This window comes from Canis lupus, chromosome 2, assembly GCF_011100685.1.
Source record: "Canis lupus familiaris isolate Mischka breed German Shepherd chromosome 2, alternate assembly UU_Cfam_GSD_1.0, whole genome shotgun sequence".
In the NCBI taxonomy this organism is placed as follows: domain Eukaryota; kingdom Metazoa; phylum Chordata; class Mammalia; order Carnivora; family Canidae; genus Canis; species Canis lupus.
Window position 1 is genome coordinate 4,493,010 of NC_049223.1, and position 22,884 is coordinate 4,515,893.

At 40.2% G+C, this 22,884-nt stretch overlaps 1 protein-coding gene across 1 annotated transcript in view; it reads left to right on the top strand.

The window, feature by feature from the left end:
* LOC119875638 (ankyrin repeat domain-containing protein 26-like) overlaps positions 1-22,884 on the top strand; it is a 35,803-nt gene that overhangs the window by 11,154 nt on the left and 1,765 nt on the right. The window contains exons 5-7 of the mRNA XM_038532056.1: positions 1,506-1,576; positions 4,600-4,633; positions 15,439-15,508. Coding sequence (XP_038387984.1) covers positions 1,506-1,576; positions 4,600-4,633; positions 15,439-15,508 — 175 coding nt within the window. The remainder of the gene's footprint in view (positions 1-1,505; positions 1,577-4,599; positions 4,634-15,438; positions 15,509-22,884) is intronic.

Here is a 22,884-nt window from a genome sequence, read left to right on the forward strand (position 1 = left end):
GAGGGAGAGGGAGAAGCCGACACTCTGCTGAGCTGGGAGCCCAACACAGGGCTGGATCCTTGAGGCCATACCTGAACCAAAGGCAGATGGTTAACTGACTGAACTACCCACCTCAACGTCTGTTTTGACTAACTATTGTGTCCTAAGATGTTCAGTTTCATAGAAAACTTTATACTTTTCCTTGTGGGTTATCGCCTATACTTTCCCCCTTGAATTTCCCGAGAACCTAAGGGTTTCCCTAAGACCAGAGAGACAGTCCTCTTTCATAAGCCTTTTGGATGGAAAAAAGGACATGCTCATCATTCTGTGGTTTCCTTTGATTCTGTTCCTGCAACATTGCTGTTGAAACTGGTTCTGCAGGCCAGTCATGATTGACTTTTGCTCATAGGATGCCCTTGCTGATCCTCATTCGTCAGTCCTCATGGTGATCCACACTTAGAATTCAAACTTACAACCCTTTTTTGTTTATTACATATGCTTATATGCTCAGCTGCTATTCCAAAGCCACCGGCATGCTGTTCTGGCAGCTGGGCCTTCTGGCTTTAGCCCCATACACCCTTCCCTTCACACTCAAAAACCTTACGTGGAAACCATATATTAGCCCAGACCTTCATGATGAATTAACCTTCGAGGATTTTGTTTGTCTTTTCTGCTAGCAGACTTTAGTTAGGACCATTCTAAACTATTAAAGGAGTTCAAATAATACTACAAGAAGAGACTGGACTTTCCTTCCCCTTTGTTCCTACATCTGTACCCGAAGCCTGCTTTATTTTTTTAATTTTTTTAAGATTTTATTTTTATTTATTCATGAGAATACACAGAGAGGAGAGAGAGAGAGGCAGAGACACAGGCAGAGGGAGAAGCAGGCTCCATGCAGGGAGCCCGACATGGGACTTGATCCCGGGTCTCCAGGATCATGCCCTGGGCTGAAGGCCATGCTAAACCACTGAGCCACCCGGGCTGCCCCCCAAGCTTGCTTTAACTCCTGTGGAATACCTTTTTTATTAGGTCATGGAAGGTCTCATATTGCCCTTCCCAGAGTTGTGGGCATCACCTTGCCTGAGAGACCACGTTTTGGGTATAATACCTCATTAAATCCTCCTAACAGCCTTGTAATATAAGATGGTAAGATTCCTGTTTTATAGAGAAAGACTTTGAGTGGAAGAGAAGTGGCTGGTCTAAGAACAAAAAGCTGCTGGTTTTAGAGCTGGGACTTTGGGATTTGAGACACTTTCCATTATGGCAGGCTAACTCTTAGTTTACTGAGCAAAATGCCTTCAACTCATGACTGGTTCACCTTACTTTTGTTTCTCCTTTAATTATAATTACATACTTGATAAAAGTTTTTAGAACTAACAAATTTGAAGTACCTATTCGGGTAATTTAAGTTTTGATGTTAACCCTGATATTCTTTGAAAAATCTTAAGAATTTGATATATCTGGTAAATATTTTTCATATCAGTATTAAAAAAGTCTCATTGTTTATCACTCTTTCTTATACGTAGCAGTGACCAACTAATTTCTGAACATGAAGAAGAAATGAAACCTGAAAATTCTTCACAGAATCATGATCTAGGTATGATTTTTTAGAGTGAATTACTTATGGTGGTCCTAACATAGATGAAGTCAGAGTAAGGCAGTTTTGATAATGAAAAAGCAATGAAAACAAAACGAAACAAATCGGATGTGTAAATTGCATGGGTGTTTGGTTTCTGAATTTCTTTCTTAATAGTCTAGGATTCAGAATTTGAGAAGTTCTTTTTGGTAATTTAAAATATGAGGCAGTATTGTCTGAAAATAAATTCGTTATCTTAGTATTTTTTAGAATTTATTTCTTTATTCCTCAGAGACACACAGAGAGAGGCAAAGAGAGAGGCAGAGGGAGAAGCAGGCTCCATACGGATGCCTGATGTAGGACTCAATCCCAGAACCTGGGATCACAACCTCAACCAGTGAGCCATCCAGGTGCCCTCATTAGTTATGAGACTTAAAATCCTATGGGATAGCTTTGTGTAAATAAGGAAAAAAGATTTTCAAGTTAGTATGTTTTATGTTTCCTCTATAAACATGTTATAAAAATTACTGGTTATACAAATGGTATTTTGACTTTTACAAGTGGATTTCATTTAGTAAATATTATTATAGCGTGATTTGTCTCATTATCCTTAAAACTGGAACTCTGCAATACCTTGCTGGTCCTTTACACAAATGGCAAACAATAAGAACTGCAAAACTTAGCTAGTGTGCAGAAAGACCAATGAGATTGCTTGATTTTTTAGGTGATGACCTATCCTACGGAAGCCTGTTGAGGAGCACAGGTTATTTTAGATGCTGTTGCATCAACACAATCTCACTATTAGTGACTTCACTTCTCTTAAGTCAGAATGTGATATGTTGACTTCATTAGAACAATGTTCTCTCCTGTTTGTTGCATAATACTGTAGTTTTTTGGAAATAAGATACTCTGTTATTAGTCAAAAGATGATCATAATAAATATTCAAAAAGGGCAACTTGGGCTCAACAAATTATAATAAAAGCACAAAAATGTTCGCAGTCACAAAGATGTTACCGTTGCTCCCCAGAGGTGGCACCTAGTGTGTTGCATGGTCTGAAATGTAGGAAGAAACCTTTGACTTAGTGGATCTCTATCACAGAAATTCTTTAGGTTGGCTTTGGTTTTGCAAGTTATAGGAAGCAAAGATGGAAGAGAGTTTTGGTCTTTCAAGGTGCTCATAATAGAATAGAGCTGTCTTTGTGTTGTGTTTTTTTTTTAAGATTTTAATTTATTTATTCATGAGAGACAGAGAGAGAGAGAGGCAGAGATATAGGCAGAGGGAGAAGCAGGCTCCAGACAGGGAGCCCAACATGGGACTTGATCGGGGAAGTCGGGGATCAGGGCCTCAGCCAAAGGCAGACACTCAACCGCTGAGTCACCCAGGAGTCCCTGTCTCTTTTCCTGCTTGGCTAATTAGCAACAGCTTCAGGCATATTTTCACATGACAATATCCATGACCAGAAGAACTGTGTTTGTCTTTGTGTTTCTTTTATATAGGAAGAAAACTCAGCAGCTTGCAGTAAACTTCCCCTAACATTTTATAGGCTAGGTAACATGACTTGCTTGTTCCTAAACCAGTCACTGGTAAGTCAGGTACTGTGATTAGCTTAGAATAATCCTTTCTCCTTTTGCAGCTGGGGCGAGACCACATTCTTTGTGTATTGGGACACTAACTATCCAAATAAAGCTGTGGTTCTCCAGCAAGAATGAAGAATATGGAATGGCTGTTGGGGAGGGAGCCAGCAGGGATTGATAGGAGAATTTGAAATAGAAGAGTAATCAGATTAGATTTGAATTAGGGCCCTTTGGTTATGGCATAAAATGGGGATCACCAGGCTTTTCTTAAAAGGGCCAGATAGTGAATATTTTAGGCCCTGGGGTCTCACACTCTGCCATTGTCGTGTGAAAGTAGCCATAGCAATATGTATTGAAATAGATGTGACTGTGCTCCATTACAACTTTATTTACAGAACCAGATGGCAGGTTGGATTTGGCCTGTGGCCATAGTTTGCAGGTGTCTCGTGTGGAGGATAGATTGAAGAATACCAAGTTAAAGATACTGGAAGACAAAGGAAGCTTTTATTTCCTTAGCCAAGTATCAGTCCATTTTGAAATTTTCAGCCCTCTCTACTGAACAAGTCAGGAGGCTCAATTCATTCCATTTAAAATGTTGTTCTTGGGATCCCTGGGTGGCGCAGCGGTTTGGCGCCTGCCTTTGGCCCAGGGTGCGATCCTGGAGACCCGGGATCGAATCCCACGTCGGGCTCCCGGTGCATGGAGCCTGCTTCTCCCTCTGCCTATGTCTCTGCCTCTCTCTCTCTCTCTGTGTGACTATCATAAATAAATAAAGAAAAAAAATATTTAAAAAAATAAAAAAAAAATAAAATGTTCTTTTTCTAGGCCTTATGTCTTTCTCTAGAAAAGGTTTTGAGAAGAGTTTATTTATTTATTTGAAAGATAGCACAAGCGAGGTGGAAGGACAGAGGGAGAGAGAAAAGCAGACTCCCTGAGGGTCTCCACCCAGGACCCCAAGATTGTGACCGGAGCCGAGCCGAACTTTGTGATGAGGCGTTTCATCCTGAACTTAGCAGTCTCAACTGAGGAGCTGGAGAGGTTCCGTTGTGTTCCAGCTAAATATGTATAGTCTGTTTTAACTGCTCCTAGTAGTGGAAGTCCAGGAAAATCATGCTATTTAAGTTTGCCATTGTCACTTTATGATAATGATTCTGCTAATGATACCATTTCCTGTCCGTCTCATAGGGTTTGGTTTGGTTACAATAATGGTCATTAGAAACATCCACTTGTATGTACCACATCCTGATAACTAGAATTCTTTCTTGCATTGGTAAATATAGAGGAGAAAATGAGATTTCTTAATGCATTAACTGCCTACCAATAGTACAATTAATATCCACTGTAGTGTGGTTTCCAGGTGTGGTCCCAAAGGAATACTTTTGAACAAGTCATCATCTGTCTTACAGTTTTAATATTCTGTATTTTTCTATTGTTGACTTAAAATGTATTTTCCTGCTTTCTTTACTAGTGGCTAAGAAGTCTGAAGAAGTCTCTTTAAGCAGGTAGGACTTTTATGGATTTTTTTAAAATGATGTGTTAACCAAGGAAGTGGAGAGGAAAGGATTTGTTGAGTGTTGTCTTCTGGGCTAGACACTGTATTATGTGCTTAATACGTCTTACTTATTACTTATTAGTCATTGCAATAGTTTCACCAAGGAGCTGTGCTGTTATAGCCTACTTTTTATTAACTAGTCAGCTGTAGTTCAGGGAGATGGATAAACTGACCCAGGATTCCATAGTTAATGAGTAGCAGACCCATGATTTGAATGTTAGCCTGCGTGGCTCCCACATACATGTTTTGCCCCTCAGCAGCACTGGAATTAAGATACAGATCTTAGATCATCCCAGATTGTCAAATTTCATTACATGTTAACTCTGATTTGGAGTTTTCTTAAGAACCAGGCAAGTCCAAGCATTTTCCTAATATATTTGACACAACTAGTGATAGCTAGAGGTAATTATTGCAGTGGTAACTAGTTTCTTGTTTTTACTGTCAAAGATTTTGGAGTGGATCTCAGTTACCTATGGCCACAGTACCATAGCTTTTACATAAGCAAGCCCTAATCAGGCAAGCTCTTAGATATAGTGACGTCTGCTCTCCTTGAGATGAATGATTTTTCTGAAAGTGAAGGATATGTAATCTAGGTATAGACCATGTAACGTTAATTAAATTTATCATCTATTTAGAGGGTATTTCTAAACAGTTGTCTATTTACTGACTTCTCAGTCTAAGTTTCCCTTTAGGCTGGCACCCTTGATAAGTTCTGTGAAGCTTTTTCTTTTTTTGTAGACTTTTTTGCTTTTCTCCATGTCCTTTCTATACTCTTTTCTTGATTTTTTTAAACTTTCTTCTCCAATTTTCTTGCTGTTTCTTTTATTCCATTACTTTTTATCATTTCTGCAGCTAAGGATTCTCCATTTTTCTAAAGACAAAATGAAAAGCAGATAGAATTTCAGGGTTTTAAAGAATCTTAGAGATGTGTTAATCAAAATACTCTCTGATGCTGTAACCCATGTTTAACATCCTTACCAAGTGGTTGTTGAAGTGGAGAATTTGAAACTGAAAAGGGATTAAAGTGACTTACTTGAATTTGATAACTGACAGAAATGAGATTTAAATTTAGATTTTTTCCCTTTTCTCTCATCTTTGATTTAATAATATAAAGATAGGGAGTGGGTCTAGTGTACATGAGACGGGAATTAGCAGGAGAGGGCATGTTTCAAGAAGAACCACACTGGGTTGAATAGGAAAAAGAGTTTTAGAAATGATGACAGAATACTGGAGTTTATGACAAGATAGACAAAGGTCAATTACACAAAGAAAGAACACAAGATATTGGTTGTTGTTTATAAAAGCATATTAAAATAGAGCGTTCAAAAAAAAATAAAATAAAATAAAATAGAGCGTTCAAGAGAGTCCTGAGCAGCATTTCTTTTTGTTGGTTTATTTATTTATTTATTTATTTATTTATTTATTTATTTATTTTAATTTTTATTTATTTATGATAGTCACACAGAGAGAGAGAGAGAGAGAGAGAGAGGCAGAGACACAGGCAGAGGGAGAAGCAGGCTCCATGCACCGGGAGCCCAACATGGGATTCGATCCCGGTCTCCAGGATCGCACCCTGGACCAAAGGCAGACACTAAAGCGCTGCGCCACCCAGGGATCCCTCTTTTTGTTGGTTTAATTGAAGGAACTAGCATACTTCAGGGTTTCTTTTCCTTTAAAAAAAGATTTTATTTATTCATGAGACAGAGAGAGAGAGAGAGAGAGAGAGGCAGAGATACAAGCAGAGGGAGAAGCAGGCTCCATGCAGGGAGCCTGACTTGGGACTCAAACCTGGGTCTCCAGGATCATGCCCTGGGCTGAAGGTGGCACTAAACCGCTGGGCTATCCGGCTGCCCTACTTCAGAGTTTCTGTTGAGAAACATTAAAATCAGTTGAACCACTGGCAAGAGTATTTACAGCAAATAGGAATGGGACATCATCGACTTCTACCCCACCTTACAGAAGGCGGGTTAGATCCTTTCAAATAATGGGGGGAATGGAGATTCTGAACTATGTAAATGTATGGCCCAAGGTCACAGGGTCTTGTGATCGCTCCACCTCTTTTCGTAATTCTCTGATGCCCTTCCCATGTATGTGTAGGGTTTGGTGGGGTAGGACTAGCTGTCAGATCAATAACGGAGCTTCATTTGGGTAGTTGGTAAGGTGCCTACATTGAGATGACTGCATGGATGACTCAGACTCCATTTAGCTGGTTCTCCAGGAGCAGGAAATGGCTCCTATTCTTGGTCATTTGAGCCTTTCCTTGTTTTGGGAATCTGTGCCTTGGCAGGCTAAAGACTTAAACGTTGGAGAGTGCCACTGAGCCCTGCAGAGGAGTGATCCAGGAGTGGTAGCTCACAAAAAGAAAATATTAGGCAGTGTGTGGGTAAATAGAGGCACAGATATCAGGACTATTTTTATAGCAGTCTCTCTTCTTGGGTATCTGAGTGCCCTTGATTTTTAAGGTCTTGCTAGTTTATGTGGACGTAAATAAGGCAGGACTTGTGAAACTTGGATTTTATAATTTTTAATCTTTTAATCTCTTCGGGAATAGTATTCCAAGTAATAACATATAAATTTGTTCTTTAACATCTGTAGATAGTTCCTTTTCAAAATTTAAGTATAGTTGACACACCGTTATGTTGGTTTCATGTGTACAACATAGTGATTCAGCAGGTCTATGTTGTTACCCCATGCTTACCACAAGTGTAGCTACCATGTGTTACTGCATATTGCTCTTACAATTCTATTGACTATATTCCCTATGCTGTACTTTTATCCCTGTGACTTACTATACCTGGAATGCTGAACCTCCCACTTCCCTTCACCCATTTTTGTCTGTCCCCCACCCACTTCCCTTCTGGCAATACAGAATTCTCTGTACTTATGGGTCTGGTTCTGCTTTTTGCTTGTTTGTTCATTTGTTCTGCTTTTTTGATTCTACATATAAGTGAAATCATACAGTATTTGTCTATTTTGCTCTGACTTATTTCACTTGGCTTAATACCCTCCAGGTAATCCACATTGTTGCAAATGGTAAGGTTTCATTCTTTTTTATGGCTGAGTAATATTGCTCTGTGTGTGTGTGTGTGTGTGTGTGTGTGTGTGTGTGTGTGTTATACATCTGTTGATGGACATGGGTTACTTTCATATCTTGGCTGTTGTAAATAATGCTGCAGTAAACATTGGGGTACATATGTCTTTTCAAATTAGTGTTTTCTTTTTTGGGGGTAAGTAAGTACCCAGTAGTGGATTACTGGATCATGTGGTATTTCTATTGGTACTTCTTCAAGGAAACTCCATTTTGTTTTTTACAGTGGCTGCCCCAATTTCTTTTTTTTTTTTTTTTTTTTTTTTTTTTTTAATTTATTTTTTTATTGGTGTTCAATTTACTAACATACAGAATAACACCCAGTGCCCGTCACCCATTCACTCCCACCCCCCGCCCTCCTCCCCTTCTACCACCCCTAGTTCGTTTCCCAGAGTTAGCAGTCTTTATGTTCTGTCTCCCTTTCTGATATTTCCCACACATTTCTTCTCCCTTCCCTTATTTTCCCTTTCACTATTATTTATATTCCCCAAATGAATGAGAACATATAATGTTTGTCCTTCTCTGACTGACTTACTTCACTCAGCATAATACCCTCCAGTTCCATCCACGTTGAAGCAAATGGTGGGTATTTGTCATTTCTAATAGCTGAGTAATATTCCATTGTATACATAAACCACATCTTCTTTATCCATTCATCTTTCGTTGGACACCGAGGCTCCTTCCACAGTTTGGCTATCGTGGCCATTGCTGCTAGAAACATCGGGGTGCAGGTGTCCCGGCGTTTCATTGCATTTGTATCTTTGGGGTAAATCCCCAACAGTGCAATTGCTGGGTCGTAGGGCAGGTATATTTTTAACTGTTTGAGGAACCTCCACACAGTTTTCCAGAGTGGCTGCACCATTTCACATTCCCACCAACAGTGTAAGAGGGTTCCCTTTTCTCCGCATCCTCTCCAACATTTGTTGTTTCCTGCCTTGTTAATTTTCCCCATTCTCACTGGTGTGAGGTGGTATCTCATTGTAGTTTTCATTTGTATTTCCCTGATGGCAAGTGATGCAGAGCATTTTCTCATATGCATGTTGGCCATGTCTATGTCTTCCTCTGTGAGATTTCTGTTCATGTCTTTTGCCCATTTCATGATTGGATTGTTTGTTTCTTTGGTGTTGAGTTTAATAAGTTCTTTATAGATCTTGGAAACTAGCCCTTTATCTGATACGTCATTTGCAAATATCTTCTCCCATTCTGTAGGTTGTCTTTGAGTTTTGTTGACTGTATCCTTTGCTGTGCAAAAGCTTCTTATCTTGATGAAGTCCCAATAGTTCATTTTTGCTTTTGTTTCTTTTGCCTTCGTGGATGTATCTTGCAAGAAGTTACTATGGCCGAGTTCAAAAAGGGTGTTGCCTGTGTTCTTCTCTAGGATTTTGATGGAATCTTGTCTCACATTTAGATCTTTCATCCATTTTGAGTTTATCTTTGTGTATGGTGAAAGAGAGTGGTCTAGTTTCATTCTTCTGCATGTGGATGTCCAATTTTCCCAGCACCATTTATTGAAGAGACTGTCTTTCTTCCAATGGATAGTCTTTCCTCCTTTATCGAATATTAGTTGCCCATAAAGTTCAGGGTCCACTTCTGGATTCTCTATTCTGTTCCACTGATCTATGTGTCTGTTTTTGTGCCAGTACCACACTGTCTTGATGACCACAGCTTTGTAGTACAACCTGAAATCTGGCATTGTGATGCCCCCAGATATGGTTTTCTTTTTTAAAATTCCCCTGGCTATTCGGGGTCTTTTCTGATTCCACACAAATCTTAAAATAATTTGTTCTAACTCTCTGAAGAAAGTCCATGGTATTTTGATAGGGATTGCATTAAACGTGTATATTGCCCTGGGTAACATTGACATTTTCACAATATTAATTCTGCCAATCCATGAGCATGGAATATTTTTCCATCTCTTTGTGTCTTCCTCAATTTCTTTCAGAAGTGTTCTATAGTTTTGAGGGTATAGATCCTTTACATCTTTGGTGAGGTTTATTCCTAGGTATCTTATGCTTTTGGGTGCAATTGTAAATGGGATTGACTCCTTAATTTCTCTTTCTTCAGTCTCATTGTTAGTGTATAGAAATGCCACTGACTTCTGGGCATTGATTTTGTATCCTGCCACGCTACCGAATTGCTGTATGAGTTCTAGCAATCTTGGGGTGGAGACTTTTGGGTTTTCTATGTACAGTATCATGTCATCGGCGAAGAGGGAGAGTTTGACTTCTTCTTTGCCAATTTGAATGCCTTTAATGTCTTTTTGTTGTCTGATTGCTGAGGCTAGGACTTCCAGTACTATGTTGAATAGCAGTGGTGAGAGTGGACATCCCTGTCTTGTTCCTGATCTTAGGGGAAAGGCTCCCAGTGCTTCCCCATTGAGAATGATATTTGCTGTGGGCTTTTCGTAGATGGCTTTTAAGATGTCGAGGAATGTTCCCTCTATCCCTACACTCTGAAGAGTTTTGATCAGGAATGGATGCTGTATTTTGTCAAATGCTTTCTCTGCATCCAATGAGAGGATCATATGGTTCTTGGTTTTTCTCTTGCTGATATGATGAATCACATTGATTGTTTTACGGGTGTTGAACCAGCCTTGTGTCCCAGGGATAAATCCTACTTGGTCATGGTGAATAATTTTCTTAATGTACTGTTGGATCCTATTGGCCAGTATCTTGTTGAGAATTTTTGCATCCATGTTCATCAGGGATATTGGTCTGTAATTCTCCTTTTTGGCGGGGTCTTTGTCTGGCTTTGGAATTAAGGTGATGCTGGCTTCATAGAACGAATTTGGAAGTACTCCATCTCTTTCTATCTTTCCAAACAGCTTTAGGAGAATAGGTATGATTTCTTCTTTAAACGTTTGATAAAATTCTCCTGGGAAGCCATCTGGCCCTGGACTCTTGTGTCTTGGGAGGTTTTTGATGACTGCTTCAATTTCCTCCCTGGTTATTGGCCTGTTCAGGTTTTCTATTTCTTCCTGTTCCAGTTTTGGTAGTTTGTGGCTTTCCAGGAATGCATCCATTTCTTCTAGATTGCTTAATTTATTGGCGTATAGCTGTTCATAATATGTTTTTAAAATCGTTTGTATTTCCTTGGTGTTGGTAGTGATCTCTCCTTTCTCATTCATGATTTTATTAATTTGAGTCTTCTCTCTCTTCTTTTTAATAAGGCTGGCTAATGGTTTATCTATCTTATTAATTCTTTCAAAGAACCAACTCCTGGTTCTGTTGATCTGTTCCACAGTTCTTCTGGTCTCGATTTCGTTGAGTTCTGCTCGAATCTTTATTAACTCCCTTCTTCTCTTGGGTGTAGGATCTATTTGCTGTTTTTTCTCTAGCTCCTTTATGTGTAAGGTTAGCTTTTGTATTTGAGTTCTTTCCAGTTTTTGAATGGATGCTTGTATTGCGATGTATTTCCCCCTTAGGACTGCTTTTGCTGCATCCCAAAGATTTTGAACGGTTGTATCTTCATTCTCATTAGTTTCCATGAATCTTTTTAATTCTTCCTTAATTTCCTGGTTGACCCTTTTATCTTTTAGCAGGATGGTCCTTAACCTCCATGTGTTTGAGGTCCTTCCAAACTTCTTGTTGTGATTTAGTTCTAATTTCAAGGCATTATGGTCCGAGAATATGCAGGGGACAATCCCAATCTTTTGGTATCGGTTCAGACCCGATTTGTGACCCAATATGTGGTCTATTCTGGAGAAAGTTCCATGTGCGCTTGAGAAGAATGTGTATTCGGTTGAGTTTGGATGTAAAGTTCTGTAGATATCTGTGAAATCCATCTGGTCCAGTGTATCATTTAAAGCTCTCGTTTCTTTGGAGATGTTTTGCTTAGAAGACCTATCGAGTATAGAAAGAGCTAGATTGAAGTCACCAAGTATAAGTGTATTATTATCTAAGTATTTCTTCACTTTGGTTAATAATTGATTTATATATTTGGCAGCTCCCACATTCGGAGCATATATATTGAGGATTGTTAAGTCCTCTTGTTGAATAGATCCTTTAAGTATGATATAGTGTCCCTCTTCATCTCTCACTACAGTCTTTGGGGTAAATTTTAGTTTATCTGATATAAGGATGGCTACCCCTGCTTTCTTTTGAGGACCATTCGAATGGTAAATGGTTCTCCAACCTTTTATTTTCAGGCTGTAGGTGTCCTTCTGTCTAAAATGAGTCTCTTGTAGACAGCAAATAGATGGGTCCTGCTTTTTTATCCAGTCTGAAACCCTGCGCCTTTTGATGGGGTCATTAAGCCCGTTCACATTCAGAGTTACTATTGAGAGATATGAGTTTAGTGTCATCATGATATCTATTCAGTCTTTGTTTTTGTGGACTGTTCCACTGAACTTCTTCTTAAAGGGGAATTTTAAGAGTCCCCCTTAAAATTTCTTGCAGAGCTGGTTTGGAGGTCACATATTCTTTTAGTTGCTGCCTGTCTTGGAAGCTCTTTATCTCTCCTTCCATTTTGAATGAGAGCCTTGCTGGATAAAGTATTCTTGGTTGCATGTTCTTCTCCTTTAGGACCCTGAATATATCCTGCCAGCCCTTTCTGGCCTGCCAGGTCTCTGTGGAGAGGTCTGCTGTTACCCTAATACTCCTCCCCATAAAAGTCAGGGATTTCTTGTCTCTTGCTGCTTTCAGGATCTTCTCCTTATCTTTGGAATTTGCAAGCTTCACAATTAAATGTCGAGGTGTTGAACGGTTTTTATTGATTTTAGGGGGGGATCTCTCTATTTCCTGGATCTGAATGCCTGTTTCCCTTCCCAGATTAGGAAAGTTTTCAGCTAGAATTTGTTCAAATACATATTCTGGCCCTCTGTCCCTTTCGGCGCCCTCGGGAACCCCAATTAAACGTAGGTTTTTCTTCCTCAGGCTGTCGTTTATTTCCCTTAATCTATCTTCATGGTCTTTTAATTGTTTGTCTCTTTTTTCCTCAGTTTCCCTCTTTGCTATCAACTTGTCTTCTAGGTCACTCACTCGTTCTTCCACCTCGTTAACCCTCGTCGTTAGGACTTCTAGTTTGGATTGCATCTCATTCAATTGATTTTTAATTTCTGCCTGATTAGCTCTAAATTCTGCAGTCATGAAGTCTCTTGAGTCCTTTATACTTTTTTCTAGAGCCACCAGTAGCTGTATAATAGTGCTTCTGAATTGGCTTTCTGACATTGAATTGTAATCCAGATTTTGTAACTCTGTGGGAGAGAGGACTGTTTCTGATTCTTTCTTTTGAGGTGAGGTTTTCCTTCTAGTCATTTTGCTCAGTGGCTGCCCCAATTTCTATCCTCATCACCAGCTCACGAGTATTCCTTAGTCTCTGCATCCTCACCAATATTTTTTAGTGTGTGTTTTTGATTCTAGCCATTCTGACAGGTGGAAGGTGATAATTCATGGTGGTTAACTTTTGTCCAGTTAGCTGTCAGACATTTCAGAGAATTCCTCACCTGTCACACTTAGTTATGGGAACTAAAACTGGGCCTTTACTGGGCATTTCACAGGTTAGGAGAGGTGAAAGCAAAATAGATAACTAAACCCTTTTTAAAAACAGAGGCCAAGGGGCGCCTGGCTGGCTCAGTCGGTTAAGCGACTGCCTTTGGCTTGGGTCATGATGTCAGGGTACTGGGATAGAGCCACATATAAGGCTCTCTGCTCAGCAGGGGCCCTGCTTCTTTCCCCTCCCTCCACCTGCCTCTCTGCCTACTGTGCACACACACACACTCTCTCTCTCTCTCTCAAATAAATAAGTAAATAAATAAATAAATAAATAACATGTTAAAAAAATAACACAGAGGCCAAATTTTGAAAGACCTGTATTCTGAAAACATTGGTGAAAGCAATTGAGGATGACACAAAGACGTGGAAAGAATTCCATCTCATAGATTGGAAGAGCACCTATTGTTAAACTGTGTATAGGACCCAAAGCAATCTACAAATTTAATGCAATGCCTACTAAAATCCATCGACATGTTTCACAGAACTAGAGCAAACAACACTAAATTTATATGGAACCACTGAAGACCTCAAATAGCCAAAGCAATATTGGAAAAAGAAAAACATAACTGGAGATATCTCTATGCTAGATTTCAAGTTATATTACAAAGCTGTAGTAATCAAAACGGCATAGTATTGGCATTAAATGGATACAAATATCAGTAGAATAGTATAGAAAATCCAGAAATAAACTATAATGATATGGTTAATTAATCTTTGACAAAGCAAGAAAGAATATCCAATGGTTTGAAAAGGCAGTCTCCTTCAATAAATGATGCTAGGAAAACTGAATGGGTATATAAAAGATTGAAACAGGACCACTTTCTTTCACCATTTACAAAAATAAATTCAAAATGGTTTAAAGATATAAATATATCACATGAAACCATTTTATCCTTGAAGAGAGCACAGGCAATGATCTCTCTGGTATTAGCTGTAGCCAGGTTTTTTTGTTTGTTTGTTTGTTTGTTTTTATGTCTCCTGAGGCAAGAGCAATAAAAGCAAAATAAACTGTTGGGGCTACATCAAAATCAAAAGCTTTTGCAGTGAAGGAATCAATCCACAAAACTAAAAGGCAACCTTACAGAATGGGAGAAGACATTTGCATATGACATATCTGATAAAGGTTAGTATAAGAATCTAAAGAACTGATACATCTCAACACCCAAAACACAATCCAGGTCAAGAATGATCAGAATGTATCAGACATTTTTCCAAAGAAGATGTCCAGTTGGCCAACAGATATATAAAAAGATGATCAGCATCACACGTCATCAGGGAAATGCAAATCAAAACTACAATGAGATAGCGCTGCACACCTGTCAGAATGGCTAAAATCAAAACCACAAGAAACAAGTGTAGGTGAGGATGTGGAGAAAAAGGAACCCTGTTGCACTTTTGGTGGAAGTGCAAACTGGGACAGCCACCATGGGAAACCGTATGGCGGTTCCTCAAAAAGTTAAAAACAAAACTAACAATCCAAGAGTTGCACTCCTATGTATTTACCCAGATATGACAAACACACCAATTCAAAGGGATACATGCACCTCATGTTTTTACTACAGCATTATTTGCAATCATCAGCCTAAGTGTGCATGTTGATGGATTAGTGAATAAAAAGTGGTTATATACATATATATACACACACACATACACACACACACACACACACACAATGGAATATTGTTCAGCCATTGAAAAGAATGACATCTTGTCATTTGCATGGTGAGAGCTAGAGCGTATTACGCTAAGCAGTGTAAGTCAGAGAAAGACAAATATGATTTCACTCCTAAGTAACATGTAAGAAACAAAATAAAAATGAGCGAAGGAGACAGAAAAGACAGATTTACCAAGAAGAAGACTGCTATAGAGAACAAACTGATGGTTACCAGGGGGGATGTTGGTAGGGGAATGGGTGAAATAGGAGATGGGAATTAAGGAATGCACTAGTCATGATGAGCACTGGGTGATGTATGGAATTACCAAATCATTATATTGTATATATGAAACTAATGTAACACTGTATGTTAAGGATACTAGAATTAAAAATAAAAGCTTAACCAAAACGAGGCTAAATTTTCGTATGTCAAGAAACTTCATTAATAAACAGCTGACTTTTACTCGATTTTTCTTTTTAAAGAAATGAACTTGTCTTTGTTTTCTATTTTTGCTGTAAAGTCGTACCCGCAAAGCTGATACTGATGATTCAAGGCCTTCAAAACATGAGGACTTAAGTTCTGGTACCAAGGTAAAGTACTCTCTTGTAAAATTAATTTTCCTGCTCTGAGTTCAGTGTTGTGTATTATTTACTCTTAAAATATAAAGTGGCTTGCCTCTTGTCATTTTATGTTTTTTTTTAACTTTTTTTAATTGGAGTTCATTTGCCAACATTTAGCATAACACCCAATGCTCATCCTGCCAAGTGACCCCCTCAGTGCCCATCACCCAGTCACCCCAACCCCCCCACCTCCCTTTCCACTACCCCTATTCATTTCCCAGACTTAGGTGTCTCTCATATTCTGTCACTCTCACTGATATTTTCACTCATTTTTTTTTCCCTCTCCCTATGTTCCCTTTCACCAATTCTTATATTCCCCAAATGAATGAGAACATATAATGTTTGTCCTTCTCAAATTGACTTATTTTGCTCAGCATAATACCCTCCAGTTCCATCCACCTCAAAGCAAATGGTGGGTATTTGTCATTTCTAATGGCTGAGTAATATTCCATTGTATACATAGACCACATCTTCTTTATCCATTCATCTTTCGATGGGCACCGAGGCTCCTTCCACAGTTTGGCTATTGTGGACATTGCTGCTATAAATATTGGGGTGCAGGTGTCCTGCATTTCACTGCATCTGTACCTTTGGGTAAATCCTCAGAAGTGCAATTGCTGGGTCATAGGGCAGTTCTATTGTTAACTCTTTGAGAAACCTCCACACAGTTTTCCAGGGTGGCTGTACCCGTTCAGATTGCTACCAACAGTGCAAGAGGGTTCCCCTTTCTCCACATCCTCTCCAACATTTGTTGTTTCCTGCCTTGTTAATTTTGCCCATTCTCACTGGTGGAAGATGATACCTCATTCTGGTTTTGATTTATATTTCCCTGATGGCCAGTGATCCGGAGTATTTTCTCATGTGCTTGTTGGCCATGTCTGTGTCTTCCTCTGTGAAATTTCTGTCCATGTCTTTTGCCCATAGCATGATTGGATTGTTTGTTTCTTTGCTGTTGAGTTTACTAAGTTCTTTATAGATCTTGGATACTAGCCCTTTATCTGATAGGTCATTTGCAAATAACTTCTTCCATTCTGTAGGGTGCCTTTTAGTTTTCTTGACTGTTTCTTTTGCTTGCAGAAGCTTCTTACCTTGATGAAGTCCCAATAATTCATTTTTGCTTTGCTTTCTCTTCCCTTCAGGGATGTATCTTGCAAGAAGTTGCCGTGGCCAAGTTCAAAAAGGGTGTTGCCTGTGTTCTCCTCTAGGATTCTGATGGATTCCTGTCTGACATTTAGATCTTTCATCCATTTTGAGTTTATCTTTGTGTATGGTGTAAAAAAGTGGTCCAGTTTCATTCTTCTGCATGTGGCTGTCCAATTTTCCCAGCACCATTTATTGAAGAGACTGTCTTTTTTCCAGTAGATAGTCTTTCCTGCTTTGTTGAATATTAGTTGACCATAAAGTTGAGAGTCCACTTGAGGATTCTGCATTCTGTTCCATTGATCTATGTGTCTGTTTTTATGCCAGTACCACACTGTCTTGATGACCACAGCTTTGTAGTACATCCTGAAATCTGGCATTGTGATGCCCCCAGCTATGGTTTTCTTTTTTAATATTCCCCTAGCTATTTGGGGTCTTTTCTGATTTCACACAAATTTTTTTTATTTTATTTATTTATGACAGATACAGAGAGAGAGAGAGGCAGAGACACAGGCAGAGGGAGAAGCAGGCTCCATGCACTGGGAGCCTGATGTGGGATTCGATCCCGGGTCTCCAGGATCACGCCCTGGGGCAAAGGCAGGCGCCAAACCGCTGCGCCACCCAGGGGTCTCGATTTCACACAAATCTTAAGATGATTTGTTCCAACTCTCTGAAGAAGGTCCATAGTATGTTGATAGGGATTGCATTAAATGTGTAAATTGCCCTGGGTAGCATTGAAATTTTTCCAATCTATGAGCATGGCATATTTTTCCATCTCTTTGGGTCTTCCTCAATTTCCTTCTGAAGTGTTCTGTAGTTTTGAGGGTGGAGACACTTTACCTCTTTGGTTATGTATATTCCTAGGTATCTTATGCTCCTGGGTGCAATTGTAATTGGGATTGACTCCTTCATTTCTCTTTCTTCAGTCTCATTGTTCGTGTATAGAAATGCACCTGATTTCTGGGCATTGATTTTGTATCCTGCCACAATCCCAAATTGCTGTATGATTTCTAGCAATCTTGGGGTGGAGTCTTTTGGGTTTTCTTTTTCTTTCTTTTTTTTTTAAGATTTTATTTATTCAGGGGATCCCTGGGTGGCGCAGCGGTTTGGCGCCTGCCTTTGGCCCAGGGCGCGATCCTGGAGACCCGGGATCGAATCCCACATCGGGCTCCCGGTGCATGGAGCCTGCTTCTCCCTCTGCCTATGTCTCTGCCTCTCTCTCTTTCTCTCTCTGTGACTATCATAAATAAAAAAAAATTAAAAAAAAGATTTTATTCATTTATTTATGAGATACAGTGAGAGAGAGAGTCAGAGACACAGGCAGAGGGAGAAGCAGGCTCCACATAGGGAGCCGGACGCGGGACTCAATCCCGGGTCCCCAGGACCAGGCGCTGGGACGAAGGAGGCGCTAAACCGCTGAGCCACCCAGGCTGCCCTCTTTTGGGTTTTCTATGCACAGTATCATGTCATCTGCAAAGAGGGAGAGTTTGACTTCCTCTTTGCCACTTTGAATGCCTTTTGTTTCTTTTTGTTATCTGATTGCTGAGGCTAGGACTTCTAGTACTCTGTTGAATAGCAGTGGTGAGAGTGGACATCCCTGTCTTGTTCCTGATCTTAGGGGACAGGCTCCCTGTGTTTCCCCATTGAGAACGATATTTTCATAGATGGCTTTTAAGATGCTGAGGAATGTTCCCTCTATCCTTACATTCTGAAGAGTTTTGATCAGGAATGGATGCTGTATTTTGTCAAATGCTTTCTCTGCATCTATTGGGAGGATCATGTGGTTCTTGGTTCTTTCTCTTGCTGATGTGATGAATCACATTGATTGCTTTACAAGTGTTGAAGCAGCCTTGCATCCCGGGGATAAATCCCACTGGGTCATGGTGAATCATCTTCTTAATGTATTGTCGGATCCTGTTGGCTAGTATCTTGTTGAGAATTTTTGCATCCGTGTTCATCAGGGTATTGGTCTATAATTCTCCTTTTTGGTGGGGTCTGTGTCTGGTTTTGCAATTAAGGTGATGCTGGCCTCATAGAACGACTTTGGAAGTACTCCATCCCTTTCTATCTTTCATAACAGCTTTAGTGGAATAGGTATGGTTTGTTCTTTAAACGTTTGATAGAATTCCCCTGGGAAGCCATCTGGCCCCGGACTTTTGTGTCTTGGTAGGTTTTTGATGACTGCTTCAGTTTCGTCCCTGGTTATTGGCCTGTTCAGCTTTTCTATGTCTTCCTGTTGCAGTTTTGTAGTTTGTGGTTTTCCAGGAATGCACCCATTTCTTCTCGATTGCCTAATTTATTGGCATAAAGCTGCTCATACTAAGTTTTCAAAATCGTTTGTATTTCCTTGGTGTTGGTGGTGATCCCTCCTCTCTCGTTCATGATTTTATTAATTTGGGTCTTCTCTCTCTTCTTTTTAATAAGTTTGGCTAATAGTTTATCTGTCTTATTAATTCTTTCAAAGAACCAACTCCTGGTTTTTGTTGATCTGTTCCACAGTTCTTCTGGTCTCTATCTCATTGAGTTCTGCTCGAATCTTTATTAATTGTCTTCTTCTGCTGGTTGAAGGTTTCAGTTGCTGTTCCTTCTCCAGCTCCTTTAGGTGCAAGGTTAGCTTTTGCATTGAGTTCTTTCCAGTTTGGGGACGGATGCTGGTCTTGCGATGTATTTCCCCCTCAGGACTGCTTTTGCTGTTCCCAAAGATTTTGAACGGTTGTATCTTCATTCTCATTAGTTTCCAGGAATCTTTTTAATTCTTCTCTAATTTCCTGGTTGACCCTTTAATCGTTTAGCAGGATTGTCGTTAACCTCCACGTGTTTGAAATCCTTCCATATTTCTTCTTGTGGTTTAGTTCTAGTTTCAAAGCATTATGGTCTGAAAATATGCAGGGGGCAATCCCAATCTTTTGGTATCGTTTAAGACCTGATTTGTGACACAGTATGTGGCCTATTCTGGAGAAAGTTCCATGTGCACTTGAGAAGAATGTGTATTCAGTTGCGTCTGGATGTGAAGTTCTGTAAATATCTGTGAAATCCATCTGGTCCAGTGTATCGTTTAATGCGCTTGTTTCTTTGGAGATGTTGTTCTTAGAAGATCTGTCGATTGCAGAAAGCACTATAGTCAAGTCTCCACATATAAGTGTATTAATATCTAAGTATATCTGAACTTTCGTTATTAATTGAGTGATATACTTGGCAGCTCCCGCTTTCAGGGCATAAATATCCTGATTGTTAGGTCCTCTTTTTGGAGAGATCCTTTTAGTATGATATAATGTCCCTCTTCATCTCTCACTACAGTCTTTGGGATAAACTTTAATTTAGCTGATATAAGGATAGCTACCCCTGCTTTCTTTTGAGGACCATTTGAATGTTAAATGGTTCTTCAACCTTTTATTTTCAGGCTGTAGGTGTCCTTAGGTCTAAAATGAGTCTCTCGTAGACAGGAAATCGATGGGTCTTGCTCTTTTATCCAGTCTGAAACCCTGCGCCTTTTGATGGGGTCATTAAGCCCATTCACGTTCAGAGTTACTATAGATACGAGTTTAGTGTCATCATGATACCTGTTCAGTCTCTGCTTTTACGGATTGTTTCCTTGGACTTCTTCTTTCTTTTACAGAGTCCTCCTTAGTATTTCTTGCAGAGCTGCTTTCGTGGTCACATATTCTTTCAGTTCCTGCCTATGTTGGAAGCTCTTTATCTCTCCTTTTATTGTAAATGGGAGCCTTGATGGGGATAGAGTATTCTCAGCTGCATGTTCTTCTCATTTAGGACCATGACTGTATCCTGCCAGCCCTTTCTGGCCTGCCAGGTCTCTGTGGAGAGGTCTGCTGTTATCCTAATACTTCTCCCCATACAGGTTAGGGATCTCTTGTATCTTGCTGCTTTAAGGATCTTCTCTTTATCTTTGGAATTGCAAGCTTCACTATTAAATGTCAAGGTGTTGAGCAGGTTTTATTGATTTTAGGTGGTGATCTCTCTATCTCCTGGATCTGAATGCCTGTTTCCCTCCCCAAGTTAGGGAACTTCTCAGCTAGGTTTTGTTCAAACACACTTTCTGGACCTCTGTCCCTTTCTGCACCCTCTGGAACCCCAATTAAATGTAGATTTTTCCTTCTGTGGCTGTCATTTATTTTCCTTAACCTGTCCTCAGGATCTTTTAATTGTTTTTCTCTTTTTTCCTCCGTTTCCTTCCTTGGCATCAACTTGTCTTTTTTTTTAATTTTTATTTATTTATGATAGTCACACAGAGAGAGAGAGAGAGAGGCAGAGACACTGGCAGAGGGAGAAGCAGGCTCCACACACCAGGAGCCCGACGTGGGATTCGATCCCGGGTCTCCAGGATCGCGCCCTGGGCCAAAGGCAGGCGCCAAACCTCTGTGCCACCCAGGGATCCCATCAACTTGTCTTCTATGTCACTCACTCATTCTTCTACGTCGTTATCCATCGTTAGGACCTCCAGTTTGGATTGCATCTCATTTAATTGATTTTTAATTTCGGCCTGATGAGATCGAAATTCTGCAGTCATGAAGTCTCTTGAATCCTTTATGCTTTTTTTCTTGAGCCACCAGTAGCTTTATAATTGTGCTTCTTTATTGGCTCTCTGACATTGAATTGTAATTCAAATTTTGTAACACTGTGGGGGAGAGGAATGTGTCTGATTCTTTCTTTTTAGATGAGTTTTTCCTTCTAGTCATTTTGCTCAGTGCAGAGTGGCCATAAACAAGTTGTACTTGATAGAAGGGCAGAGTTTTCTCACTGTGTCACTTCAGTTCTCTCTTTAAATCTCAGACCGAATTGGTAGGTTTTCAGGATGATTTGAAAGTTATCTCTTCTGGGGTGATAACACCAGTTTCCTTAAATTTTGATTCCTTGAGGACCTGGGTCAGGTACTCAGCCACTCCCAGCGCCTTTCCCTTCACCGTGTTCATCACATTCTGCTTCCTGGGGCGGGGAGGTGGCAGGCCCGCGACGGGGTGGGCCGCGCACCCAGTGAAGGGGAGTCCCAAGCGATCCCTGCCCCCGCCGCTGCCACTGCTGCACATGGGCCCGGCCGTGGGCGCCGGAGGGGCAGGACTGGCCGCAGCGCCTAGATGGGACAAGGGGCAGGGGCGGTGGCGCCGACCACGAGGGCAGGGCGCGAGGTCCTGCCAGGCCACCCAGGCAGGCGGGTGGCGGAGGGGCCCAGGTGTTGCCAGCCTCGAGGGAGGGCTGCAGGGAGAGGAGTAAGAGGCGGATGCACACACACCCCTCGCCTTCTCAGGAGCTGTCGGCTCCCCTCGGCTTCACTCGCTGTTTTGTATTTTTTAGATTAAATTTTGTTTTAAGTAATCTCTATACCCAATGCTGGGCTTAAACTCAGATGCTGAGATTACGAGTCACACACTCTTGTGAGTGAGCCAGCCCGGTGCCACCAAAAATTGTTAAATTTAACCTGTGAATTCTTTCGTATCTGAAACTCAGAAATACAAGTGATTTGATTGTTTAAGGCCTTTTCTTCTCTCCCGTGAATATGGAATATTATGTCCTGCTTGATAATCATTCATGACTTTGGAGACTTTAAACCTTTAATTTGGATGATCATGATTATTAATATTTTAATATTAGATTCTTTCTCCAGCCTTTAAGTACCATCCTATATATGTAGATAGGAAATTAAAGCTATTAGTATGCTATTCACAGTGGAATAAGAAACCATGTGAATTTTAAAGTGGGGTTTTATATTTTTCTCATAAAGTGCCTTAAAATTCTGTAATCCCTAAAATATTTCTCTTCTACAACTTAAATCTTAGCTTTTAAGTTTCATTTTTTTATAAGGAATATTGTTGCAGCCTGGGTGACTCAGTGGTTTAGTGCCGCCTTCAGTCCAGGACCTGATCCTGGAGACCTGGGATTCAGTATCTATCTTAAAAGTGCAGAAATGAATACATGCCCACGTATATATGCATTTTTCTAAAGATTTATTTATCTCAGAAGTGGGGAGAGGGGCAGAGAGAAGGAGAGAAGCAGGATCCCTGCTGAGTGTGGAGTCTGATGTAAATCTCAATGTCACAATCCTGACATCATGACCTGAGCCGAAATCAAGTTGGCTTAGCCAACTGAGCCATCCAGGTGCTCATTACTTGTGTATATTAATAAAAGTATTTTTTTCTGTTCTAGAAAGTAATGTTGAAGTATATAAGTGAAGTACTGAATCCCATGGTTTTTCC